At 34.6% G+C, this 13,302-nt stretch overlaps 1 protein-coding gene across 1 annotated transcript in view; it reads left to right on the forward strand.

The window, feature by feature from the left end:
- Positions 1-10,859: 10,859 nt before the first annotated feature.
- Positions 10,860-13,302, forward strand: part of LOC106120369 (spidroin-1-like) — a 3,696-nt gene continuing 1,253 nt past the window's right edge. The window contains exons 1-2 of the mRNA XM_013315696.1: positions 10,860-10,946; positions 11,418-12,402. Of these exons, the coding sequence (XP_013171150.1) occupies positions 10,905-10,946; positions 11,418-12,402 (1,027 nt within the window). The 5' untranslated portion in view covers positions 10,860-10,904. The remainder of the gene's footprint in view (positions 10,947-11,417; positions 12,403-13,302) is intronic.

The raw sequence follows: 13,302 nt of genomic DNA on the forward strand, positions 1-13,302 counted from the left end.
TATTATAAATGCATTTAATTGATTCCATCAAAACTGTTATGAATACGAATAGATAACCTTACTTCAACTATACCATAATATAGATATTAATTAAGTGTAAATATTTTTGTTTGTTATATATTGTTATTTTTATTATCATTGCTTTTTTTTAATTTTATATCGCTTGCTTGTATAGTTTACTGTATTTTTGTAATTAGCTCCTAAGTTGATTGATTATGTGTTTGTTGATTATGGGACTGACATGTTCAAAAGAACAAAAGATCCTAAAAAAAATAAAGAGAAAAAAAAATAGATATTATAGTATCATTTTTAAAGATGCGTGTGTGAAAAATTTAAATCTTTAATAGATGGATGGATGGATGGATGTTTGTTTGAAGATATCTCCATAACGGCTGAACGGATCTCAATGAAATTTGGTATACCTATAGAACATAGTCTGGAAAAACACTACTAATTATATGTTTTTTTTTATTCCTTGCAGACGGAGTCGCGGGCGGCAGCTAGTTTTTGATAAATTATTTTGTAAAAACTAAAAAGTTTTTACCAATTTTGTCTGCCTATAAATTGTCAATCATCTCTCCGTACCATTAGAGCAAGGTTCATTGTAGCGTTCGAATGTTTTGTAATTGCGACGCATCTAAAAATGTACGCAGAATGAATAGCCAGCCGTATTCGTGGTGCGACTTGATTGAAATTATACGGTGCTTTCGATGCGAGTTGAAAAAAAAATGTGCATTGCCTACGAAATACATTCGCGCGTATTGTAGAGACAAAATTTGTAGTTAGAAAATATTTTTATAGTGAAAACCACGGTTTTTTTAGTTAAATATTAAAAAATAAAAGCAAATTTCAATTTACTAATATTTCTTGTAATCATTCCAACTATTTTCTTGTGTTTTACGACAATAGTCTAATGGTGGGGTTGAACCTACTACTAACCCTGAGATCCATACTCTAAACCATTGGGCTATTGGCGCATCGATCATAGGTAACTACCGCGAAGTAATTTTTGTTCCAGAGGCCACGAACCGTTAAGAAGTAAAACACCGAAGTGGATCTTGTGAGGGATGTTACTTCGCAAGGCATCGAAGCAATGTCTAGGGTTGCCAACTTTAAAACGTAGAAACGAAAACTTTCAGCTTAAATAAAACAACAGCCAGTGATTCTATTGGCGCACAACATCTAATCTGATTCGAAAAAATCACCAAGTTTAATGCTTATTATGGTACCATGCTATCAGGGATAATTCGAATCAGTTTTAAAGGGGAGGCAACCCTAGTAGTGATCCAGTGAAGTCTATTATATCAGTTCCTGTTCTGTTTTCGAAGAATTACTAATAACCGAACATACAGAATTTTTTAATCTACAATAAAATGATGGAAATATTTTTTTTTTACAAATAAAATATATTATAATAAATTCCTTTACAAGTAGTTTTTTTAGTGTTGACTAAACAGAAATAAATAACTGTAACATTAAATTAATTATGAATAAAACAAAATTTTAAAATGACAATGAATATATGAAAATAACCTTCAAATATTTAATTTGATTAAAATAGATCGTATATATGTTTTGCTTATTAATTAAGATTCATAATCGATATAACGTCATAAAAATCGATACGTAGCAATCGATACCCAATCAAACATATCGTAAATAATTGACGTCTGTCAAAATCATTTTGACATTTGGTATAAATTTTTCATAAAAAGCTTTTTGACATTTGTTAGCCAGTTCAGTAATAGAACAAAAATAATAAATATGTTCTCGTACACATAAACTTTAAGAATTGTCTTGTTTATACTTACGTGTAAACTTGAGAACAAGAAAAAAAATCACTAAAATAACCTTTAATAAAAACACTTAATTATAATGAAGCACCTTTTCAGACCATATATTTTCACTCTTAATATTGCACAATATCTCCTACAAACTCACAAAAATACTCCATTACTGGGTTTAAAATAAAAAAAAAAAACTTATATTCACAGACACTGGCACACTATCCGATTACTAAACGAATGAAATTATAGAAAAAACAAATCTTAAGTTATTCTAAATTTGAATTTGGCGGGTTACAAGCAGGGGTGCCGGAGCGTCGGCCCGCACGCGCGCCGGTCGGGAAGGAACTCAACGTCTTGGGGTACAAAAGACGTTACGACGGACCCTTCAATCCCCTGCGCTTGTTATTTTGAATAGCGATAAAGGTAAGTTCCCCTTAAGTGGCCGTTAAAACAAATCAGCTGTTTATATGAAATTGCGTAAAAAAATATTAGTCGTTCGTTTTGATGCTGTATTGCGTTTAATTTTTTTTTGTTTATAATTATTATACAAGATTTTGAATATGTATAAATAGTAAAATTTTATATTATTGATTGTAAATGAATTAAATACAGATAATATTTATACGCATTTTCTAAAATTACGACAACCATAGGTTCAAAGAATTAAAATAATATTTATATTTGAAATTTTAAAAAAAATGTTTAACATGAAGGTTAGGATTTTTTTAAATACTAATATGTCAGTCTTTACAAATAAAGACGGTGAAAGGCCCAGGGCCGTACTTACTATAAAAAACTCTAAATAAACTATTTTATAGTTTAATCTAAAGGTAATGCAATAGCGACTTGTTTACAATCATATAAATTAACATACGCCTTAATTTACATAGTCTCTCAAATATAGTTAAAATTACCTATACATAGAATGATGAAATGATGAATAGAATTTTTTTAAGAAATAGAGGTATAGGTGTAAAGGTATTATATAAACTCTAGATATCGAAAGAAGGGATCGAAGTTTACAGTGAAAGGTTACAATTACAAAAAAAAACTCTAGTAATATGTTTTTAACTCTGTTGTACAAAACTTTATTTTTAAATGTTAAAGTCCAATACAACCCTGGATTAACAAAGTATTGCACGGTGGCTTATTTTAACGGTCATTTTTGTCGTGAGCTTTTAAAAAGGGTAGAAAACATTTGGTACAATATTCATTCTTGAAAATTCGTGTTTTTTATTTTCTTAAGTAATCAATAAAAAAGCTAGTAAATATTTAATTTACAAAAATTTTAGTTAAAAATTAATTACCAGACATTTTAAAAATTATTTTATTTATAGTTTAGAAAAATTTGAGCTAAAAAGTGGCTGATTTACTTTTACTATTTATCAAATATTTCGCATTTTAAAAAATTATAGACATAATAAAGAGTCATCATCAACCTGCCCTTATCCCTATCGAGGGTCGGCACAGTATGTACTACTCCTCCATAAATCTCTATCAGCCGTCATATCCGAATCTAGAGTCGATAAAAAAGTAAGTAAAAGTATTATTATATAGCATTGTACTAATATTATTTGCTAATTTGTTGACAGTAAAAGAAAATATTACGTCATCGGCTAATTACGCTTACGAATAAAATAAAAACTTATCTATTACAATATTTAGGTCAATAATTTTTAAAAATCATGTATAAGAAATAGAAAGAAATAAAAAAAAAAAATTATGACTGTAACTAAATTTATAGCTAAGTCCTAATGTTTACGACCTCTGCATATTGTGCGTTATGTTCCTAAAAAAGGGGCAACCGAGTGAGACGAATGTAACGTATTTTTGTTACTTATAGAAACTTCTATGTTTTAGGATTTACTTATTCAAATAATTTTTCAGGGAACGATTATTTCAAAATTCTTAAAAATAAGTCATCGAAGTAGATTATACAATTTCTATTTAATTTGTACTAGACTTTAGATCTTTAATTACTTTCTGCGCTGTGAAAAGGATAACGTTTTAATTTTCTAAATTTTGCTAAATATAAACGTCTTTTGTATGCATTATATTAAACATAGAAATTTGGCAAGATCATAACGTTTTTCGACTCCTAATCCGTTACATTCAAAAATCAACGGGCAGCTGACGAATGCACGCATAGTGCACACGGACGGCACGCGTTCTGGACACACGAACGGAAGTCTCCAATTTCCATAAACGTGCCACTGCTTTGCGGTATCCTGTCCTGGCTTTATAAAGGACCATATCACCTAGGTAATAGAGGTTATTAGATTAACGTCACGCTATATAAACAACACGCGCCCGTCTTGCTCTGTGATCGCAAGAAAGCAACAGGAAATGTCTTAGCATAAGGGTAAGAACCCTATTGTAAGACGTTTGGAATAGCATAAGCGATAAAAATAATGAGCTCAAACGTCTGTTCTGTACAACCGTAAGTAATACGTGGTCCTATAATTTGTTGTGCTTTTGTCTTTTTTTTTATATGATAAGGTGGCAAAAGAGCGAGCGGCCACCCGAAATCGCTGAAATAGCGAAGTGACCGCTGCCCATAGACGCAATCGCATATGCGTAAAAAGGACCGTGAATAAAAAAAGAATATTCCAGAAACAAAAGAAAAGTTTTAGATAAATTGTCATTTGAACAGTGGAAACATCCATGTTGTTAAGACACGTTTTTATAATATTATAAATATTTTTCAATATGCGAAGTAAATCAGTTACAAATCTAAAGTTCCATAGAAGAAATGTTCAAGACAGTAAATCGAAGAGCAATTTGCCTAACAGGACACTATCTTGTCGGCGACTTAAGTTAGTTATCAAGTTGCGTGCCAGTTCGAATTCACAACACTTAAACGACTTGCCTGCTTCGGAACTTTCCAAATTGAATTGTTTGTTACAATTGAAGTCTTGGACGTATTGCTTAGAGTTAGATATTTAAAGTTATAATTTGATTTAATTTGGTAAGATCTTTTGGTTCTCTTATTTACAAAAAACATACTCAAGAAAGGTGCTTACAAAATAATGTGATGAATGCCGTCGAAAGTAAGAAGGTTCTCTTCTTTCTTTTAATATATCTATTGTACATTTATTGTTATTTCAGAGATGATGTCGGCCGAGGAAGATTTCACTAATGTTCCTCGGCTGACCCCATTTTAGATGTCTTACACCTAGTTCCGTTTAAGTTCTATAGTCTTTGACTATTTATCTCCCAATTACACAACCTGTCAAAGCATCCTTTTTAGAAAATTCTAATTCATTACTCTTACCAAATTAACATCATAGAGTACAACATAAAAAAAAATGATATTTACTCTGAAGAAAAAGTCAAGCCCGGTAATGTCATCAGTTATTTTGCTGCAGGCAATTTCAATGCACGCTATTAATCAAACATTTTTAAACTGATTGGTTTTCATTGCAAATTTAGATTTATTAGTGGAAAATAAACACGATAACAAAATAGACTTAAAATATTGATAAAAATCTTTGTATAAATTATATTTTTCATGGAGAATGGAGCGTCGGTGACTTAGAGGTAAAGAACTTTGTAATCTGCAGGCCCTGTGTTCGAATCCTGCCATATACCTATATGTTATTCGATTTACGATTTACATATGTACATTTATCCTATGTTCCTACAATGAGGAAAACATTGTGTTGACACATATCTGCAAGAAATTCATAGATAGTGCGAAGTCGAGGCACTCGGCCAGTGTGGTTGTTCAAGCAACCAACAGCTAGTTAGCTGGCCTAGTTTAGACACCCCTGACTTATGGTAAGCCATCAGCGGGGACGTATAGTGAGAGGTATATGCATTATACTTGTATAAAAGAATCTTTAGGTATATCTTTGAGTTTTGAATTTTCTATTAATCTTCAAACGAATCTTAATTAAAACATAACCTGTCAAATTCGTTCTGCTGCTACTATTCAAATATTTAGCTATTAAGGGTTATAAAATGGAAGAAGGATACTTAACCTTCTGTTAGATTTTTTACCATACCCAGAAGCTCCCAATGTTATAACAATTTTAGCTATTCATGTGAAGTAAGCTTTAACTGTTAGCAATAAGAGTCTTTTTTATTTATCCAAACTGCATTAGATTATTTTGTATAATTAAAACTTTACAAAAATATATCAGCATTCGATTTGTAGTTAAATATGAAGAAATGTTAAGATTTTTGATTTCGAGAACAGCATATTAAAGTTTGTCAAGATGTTTTTTTGTAATTTTATTGTAAAGTTGAATGATAATGATGTCATAATTTTGATGAGCTTTCGACAGTTCCAAAGCGACAGAAGGTATTTGACAAAAAAATAATTCAACGAATAGAATAATACAAAAAATTAAGTATCCATTTTAAATAATCAACAGTATACGTAACTGATTTTTTTTTATTTTACTACATAATTAAACATTGATTTTATTTTACACTAGTTGTTGCCTCCGACTCTGTCCGAAATTAAAGAAAAAAAAAATGTTTTCCAGACTATGTTGTATATCTATGCCAAATTTCAGCGAGATCCGGTCAGCCGTTCTGGAGATACCTTCAAACAAACATCCATCCATCCATCCATTAAAAGTAAAAGGTTTATTTCGTCTCTAAAGTTGTTTATTAATTTTGATTTTTATTTCGCCATCATTCTACTTACTACAAAACAAACTACATTTGCTATGATTAAATAAATTACATTTTCTCATTATAAGAAAATTGTCGAATACATTGATAGAAATTCGACCACAATCCTATTAGACTGGGTCGTGCTTGCTCAAGTCGGCTATAAATCTGAGGCACACTTAATTAAGGCCCTGCTTTGAGATGGACACCGGCCGGACGGAGGGTCGCTTTACGATCGAAGAACACCGTTACGATATTGGTCGACCTCTTCAAACATTTGACGGATGTACAAATTATTTGCCAGACATATTGGTGACTTTGGTCGTCAATGAGTTTGTTTCTCTTTTCATAAAAAAAAGTTTATTGTTACGTTCTTTATCTTGTTTTTACTAATATATGTAAATAAATGTGTATATAAATGTAAAATTTGTATAGATGGATAGATGTATGGATGTTTAACTAGAACGACTGCATGGATCTCGCTGAAATAGGGTATATATTAAGAACATAGTCTGGAAGAACCATTAGGTTACTAATTCAGTTTTTTTTTACTTCCGCGCGGACGGAGCCGCGGTAAACAGCTAGTTTATCTATATTCGAAAAATATCGAGTATTGATTTTTCATTAGATATCAGTCCGTAGCTATCTTAATGTAGCACTCAGAGTCTTTAATTGGCTTATAAGGAAGACCATACAAGTTGATTTATTATACTGTGCTGCGGTTACTAGCAAACAACATACGTGTCGACATGTTGCAAAGACGTTTTTTTAATTCTTTTTTTTAAATGGCAATTAATTTTTCACTAATATTGTCAATAGGAACAATGTTTTGTACGATTCCTCTAGTTAATTTTGAAAAAAAGTTTTTTTACATGTTTCGTATAAGTTAACGAATAAATTCATACTCGGCACAAAAATTGTGGGATTTAAAGAATTGCCTATTTTTAAATATTTGTAATCAAAGGTTTTTGAATCTAATTCTTTTTATTTTAATGTTTAAAGAGCAGGTGAAACAAAACATCAGTTACTGTGTTCTTTTATCTTTTTGTTATAAACATCATATGTATTTTTTAATTTGTATACTTAGCAGAATTTATCTTTTTAAAAAATATATACAAGTGGAAAAGCATATTTACAATACATTCAAATAAAGGACACTTTTTGATCAAAATATCCCACATCTAAATCCCTACAGTCTTGAACCGTGTTGTACGAGTTTTTATTTGCTTGGCTTCATTAAGTGTGCTTGGGCAAAAAAATTATAACTTTTTTCTAATGATGCCTCCAACTGTGATAGGGTGAAGTTGAAATATTGACGACCTATTGAAAAACACAGAAACGGACACGTAAACCCACGGAGTCACAGAAAAAAAAATATTTTCCCTTTCAATACGTTCCCTTCTCCGTCAAATCCACGTACTCTTCCCATCCTTTCCGTTTTTTTTGTGAAATTTTTAGTAAAATTATTATTTCTAAGTAAAAGACTATCTTAGACCGGTCAAGCATACAGTAATAATAAAAAAAAACACTAAAACGCTTTGACGTAAATACACCTTCGTCGTATAAATAATAACCACTGTAAATTGAGTCATGCTATTCCGTAGTGTTATGGTAAACTGTCGATTAAGGGTTCAAGATATAATGGTCGCTGATAAGAAAGACAGCTGTGCACCCTACCGTCTTTTAAACAGCTGGCACGTCTTAAGACTCGCGCTTTATGAATGCGACTTAATAACGCGTGAAGGGAGCACCCAAAGGGGTACATACCTTGGTATATTTGTTTTAAAATAAGTTTAAAGTGTCAATATCGAGAAATTATGAATTCGCACCATCACAAGCCAATGATGGGCGTGTGATCGATCTTACTTCTTACTAATATTATAAATGCAAAAGTTTAGACGGATGAATGTTTGTTAGTAGGTATCTCCAGAACGGCTCTACGGATCTCAATGAAATTTGCCATAGATGTAGAACATAGTCTGGAAGAAAACATAGTCTACTAATTATTTTTTTTATCACTTGCGTCCGGAGGAGATGTGCGGAAGACAGTTGGTTATATTTTTTTTTAATTCTAAATAATAAATTTCATTTTTTATCTATCTAGGATTGTTGGCACCTTAGTAGTTCAATGTATTTTATATATTCATTTGAATTTTTTGATTCTCCCCTGACCCAAGATGGCGAAGCCCATGACTAAAGAAAACGCAAACAAGAATTACTCGACAGTTTGTGGCCCCATCGACCGTCCATTCTGCGGACAATATGGCCGGCCCATCGCCACTTAAGGTTTGCAATTCCAGAGTGGCGGGCACGGACAGATCGACGCAGCGTGGGCAGGCTTCCCGCAAGATGGACCGATGACCTGGCCAAGATTGCGGGAGCGTCCTGGATGCAGGTAGCACAGGACGCCTATGCCCAGCAGTGGGCGACTTACGGCTGAGAAAGTAGAAGAAATAGTACCTGCAAATACAAAAGTTTTCTGACTGAAGATCTTTCCTCACAATATCACTACTTAATGTGTAAAAAAATCGAACGAACTAAACTTCGGAAATCTTATACTAAATTGGAGAGATAGATGGAAAATTAAGATATCATACATAAAATAAAGGTCTTGGAAGATGGGACGCAAGATTAACTTATTCAAAATTCACATCTTACGAAATTGACGAGACACACTCCTTGCAAATAGGCTTTAAAATTTACATACAAACTAACTTTATTATAAAGGGTACGCAACGATTTCCAAATTAATACTAAAGCTACAGTCCCTCATCATGTCTTAAGAACGAATGTGAAGAACGAGGAAAATTTATAATGTCAATTTTCCTAACCTATTTATAGCGTGTTAAGGCGAAAAGGTTTTTCGCGGCTATATTTTTATATTTAATTGAGAACTCCTATAGCCTTAACAGCCTAAATATTGTAAGTGTAACTTTTTTTCTATCCTGAGATATCAGAGAAGCATAATCAGAGTACAGTAGATCGTATTTACCGTATTAGCTTTTGCGCGCGACTTTGTCCCCGCGAATATTAAAAAAAACTTGGTAAGCAACCTTTGCGTTTTTCCAAACTATGTTCTACATCTGTGCCAAATTTTACAGATACCCGTTAAGCCGTTTAGGAGACACGTACATAAAAACAAACATCCATCCATCCAAACTTTGAACATCTCTTAACATTAACTTAATTCATTAGTTGGCAATATAATCATAATAAAATTAATCTTATCCTAATTATTGTCTTATATATATGTAAGTAAAAATACGAATAAAAACCTGAAAACGAAATTTTCACCATTTATATACTATATAAGTTTACATATATATACATTCACAGTTTAAACAGCTCAAATATTTATTTATATCGCTTCGTTAAAGTTATATTATTGCGTAGAGTAATTCTTTGTTAGCGCTTGTTTGCATATGGCAAATACAAAGTTCGAACAAATTACATCTCTATACAAGTAATCGAACTATTGACACAGGTGATAGTAGATTTTTTTTTTAAATTCACGACTGCCATCATCACTTACCAGAAACAAAGGGGCATATGTTCCAGATTTGTTAACGATGTAAATTGAATTTTATTTGTTAAGCGTTAAGCGAAAATAACAAAATATTTTCTATCAAACTTCAGTAACAACCATGGCTAATGGTTAACATAGCTTTGGGTTCAAGGTTCGGCTTATGTCGTGTAATTTACGAATGTTAGATAATATTGCCACTGGATAAGTATAATATCGCTTATAACAATTTGTAATTCGCTTACACAAAAACAAAATATTAATGCATTTAAATTGCAAATATGTGTTGAACATATAGATAATCTGCGTCAAGGGGCTCAAACCAAAGACATAGTACGCCGATGTTCTTATTATGGAGTTCTCAGTGGGTCAAAAATATAAAACAGCATTTTATTAATTAATAGAGTTAAAAAAAAATAACCTCAAACCATTACACATTGTACGTATTAGTTCGAAGACATATTTCAAAATAGATATTGCTGAAATTGGCATAGATGTAAAACATACTCTGGAAGAACACTGGCTACTAATTACATATGTTTTTTCTTTCATTCCACGCGGACGGAGTTGCAGGCGACAGGTAGTTAATAATAAATATATATATATATATATATTATCTAAAATGGTAAAATATTGTTTATTAAGCAAGCATTTAATTAATATTAGAAAAAATACTCAGAATTTATTTTCAAAAAATTTTAGTTCGCGAATACATGACGTTCGCTAAGACAATGGTTTAATCAAGCGAAAATGAATACTATTGTTGGAAATCGCAAGGTAACTTCAATAAACTTAAGATTGTATTAAACAAGAAGATAGTAATTATTTGTTAATTTTGTCAATATTTGATTTATTTTAATTATCGAATTCACATAACAGACGTCGTGCGTCAATACAAAAAAGTAATATCGGTATAAAAAGCTCGACAAAACTGAACAACAGCATCAGTTCGGTTACAGCTCTCAGCTAAAATGAGAGTAACAACCTTTGTGATCCTGTGCTGCGCATTGCAGGTAAGACAATATGTTTTATACAAGTATTTAGACAGTGGAAATCCACAAATCCCCAGTTTCGCTATTGATGGTATGTTCTAACATCTTATAAGTTGTTTGGTTGGGTCCTTTAATATTTTGTGTTACCATTAAAGAGTTTGTTGCGCTCTATAATTGTTTTTTTGATGGGTTAAATTTCGTTGGGCCAAATAAAAAGAGTACGTATGAAGGGAGAATTTTAAGTACCATAGTATAATATTTAAATGGTTTTAACATAAATTGGTATCAAAATATTACACTACATTACACTACAGTACAAATATTACAATTAACATACTCCTCCGAAACGGCTTGACCGATTTTTACAATATTTTATATGCATATTCAGGCGGTCTTAATATCGGCTACTATCTATTTTATAATACCGCGCGGAAGGACTCACGGGCGACAATTTGTATTTACATATATATTAAAAAGGTCTTATCTTTTTAGCAGTATGCAGCTGCAGATGAAAATGCAGTCTTAGATGAAGATATAACTCGCTTTTTAGAGGGCAACAATGACTTTCAAGAAACAACCGAAACGAAATCCGATGAAGTAATAAAAAAAAATGGCACATTAGTCGAAAGGCAAATAATAAAGAAAAAATTCGTAGATAAATCAGGACATAAGCATAACAGGTCAGGTGAAAGGATTACTAAAACTTTTGTAATGGAGTATGATGATGATGGCAAAGAAACTGTATACGAGACTGATGTTGTCGAAACCAACGTTGCGGGCTCGGAACGCGGCAGTTCAAACTCGGCAGCATCAGCTTCGGCAGCTTCGTCAGCATCTGGATTTGGAATTGATTTAGGACGTAATGCTGGCCTAAGTCGACCTAATGGATTGGGTGGTCAGACCTTGGTAATCAACGAAGACAGATCGGGATCATCGGCATCTAGCTCAGCAGCCTCTTCTTCTGCATCGTCAGCCTCTGGATCCGGAAGCTCTGGAAGCGGACCGGGATTCTATGGATACGGCAACAACGGTGCCGCCTCCAACGGTCGCGGAGGAAACCGCTTGAGTGACGGTAGTGCAGCAGCAGCCGCCGCAGCTGCCGCAGCTGCCGCAGCAGCAGCTGGTCGTTCTGGACAAAATAGAAACGGTGGTCAGACCGTGGTGATAAACGAAGGCGGATCAGGATCATCTGCATCTAGCTCAGCAGCCTCTTCTTCTGCATCCGGAAGCTCTGGAAGCGGACCGGGATTCTATGGATACGGCAACAACGGTGCCGCCTCCAATGGTCGCGGAGGAAATCGCTTGGATGACGGTAGTGCAGCAGCAGCCGCCGCAGCCGCCGCAGCTGCCGCAGCAGCAGCTGGTCGTTCTGGGCAAAATAGAAACGGTGGTCAGACCGTGGTGATAAACGAAGGTGGATCGGGATCATCAGCATCTAGCTCAGCAGCCTCTTCTTCTGCATCGTCAGCCTCTGGATCCGGAAGCTCTGGAAGCGGACCGGAATTCTATGGATACGGCTACAACGGGGCCGCCTCCAACGGTCGCGGAGGAAACCGCTTGGATGACGGTAGTGCAGCAGCAGCAGCCGCAGCCGCTGCAGCAGCAGCTGGTCGTTCTGGACAAAATAGAAACGGTGGTCAGACCGTGGTGATAAACGAAGGCGGATCAGGATCATCTGCATCTAGCTCAGCAGCTTCATCTTCTGCATCGTCAGCCTCTGGGACCGGAAATAGATTCAACATTAACGGAGTCGGATTCTTAGGCTTCGGTCCACAGTACCGCAGCAGTGGTGAAACCATCGTGATTAATAGAGGTGGCTCACCCTCAACAGGGTCAACTACTGCAACAGCTTCTTCATCTGCTTCTTCTGGCGCCGATTCCTCTGATGGATCCAGTGCTTTAGGACCTATAGGTTATGGTATTGATGTGTCACTTGCACCATACGGACGGCAGTCACCAACTGTCATTATAAATAGAGAGGGATCTGGCTCAAGTTCTGCTTCATCTTCCGATGGATCTTTATCCAATGGTGTAGGACCTCGAAGATATGGAGGTCAGGCTTATAGTGACAGTAATGCAGCAGCAGCCGCAGTAGCAGCCGCCTCAGCCGCCGCAGCTGCCGTAGCAGCAGCTGGTCGTTCTGGACAAAATGGAAACGGTGGTCAGACCGTGGTGATCAACGAAGGCGGATCAGGATCATCTGCATCTAGCTCAGCAGCCTCGTCTTCTGCATCGTCAGCCTCTGGATCCGGAAGCTCTGGAAGCGGACCGGGATTCTATGGATACGGCAACGACGGTGCCGCCTCCAACGGTTTCGGAGGATTGGGCGTGGGTGACGGTAGTGCAGCAGCAGCCGCCGCAGCCTTAGCAGCAGCTT

The sequence above is a fragment of the Papilio xuthus genome, unplaced genomic scaffold, assembly GCF_000836235.2.
Source record: "Papilio xuthus unplaced genomic scaffold, Pxut_1.1 DF826961.1, whole genome shotgun sequence".
NCBI classification, from domain to species: Eukaryota; Metazoa; Arthropoda; class Insecta; order Lepidoptera; family Papilionidae; genus Papilio; species Papilio xuthus.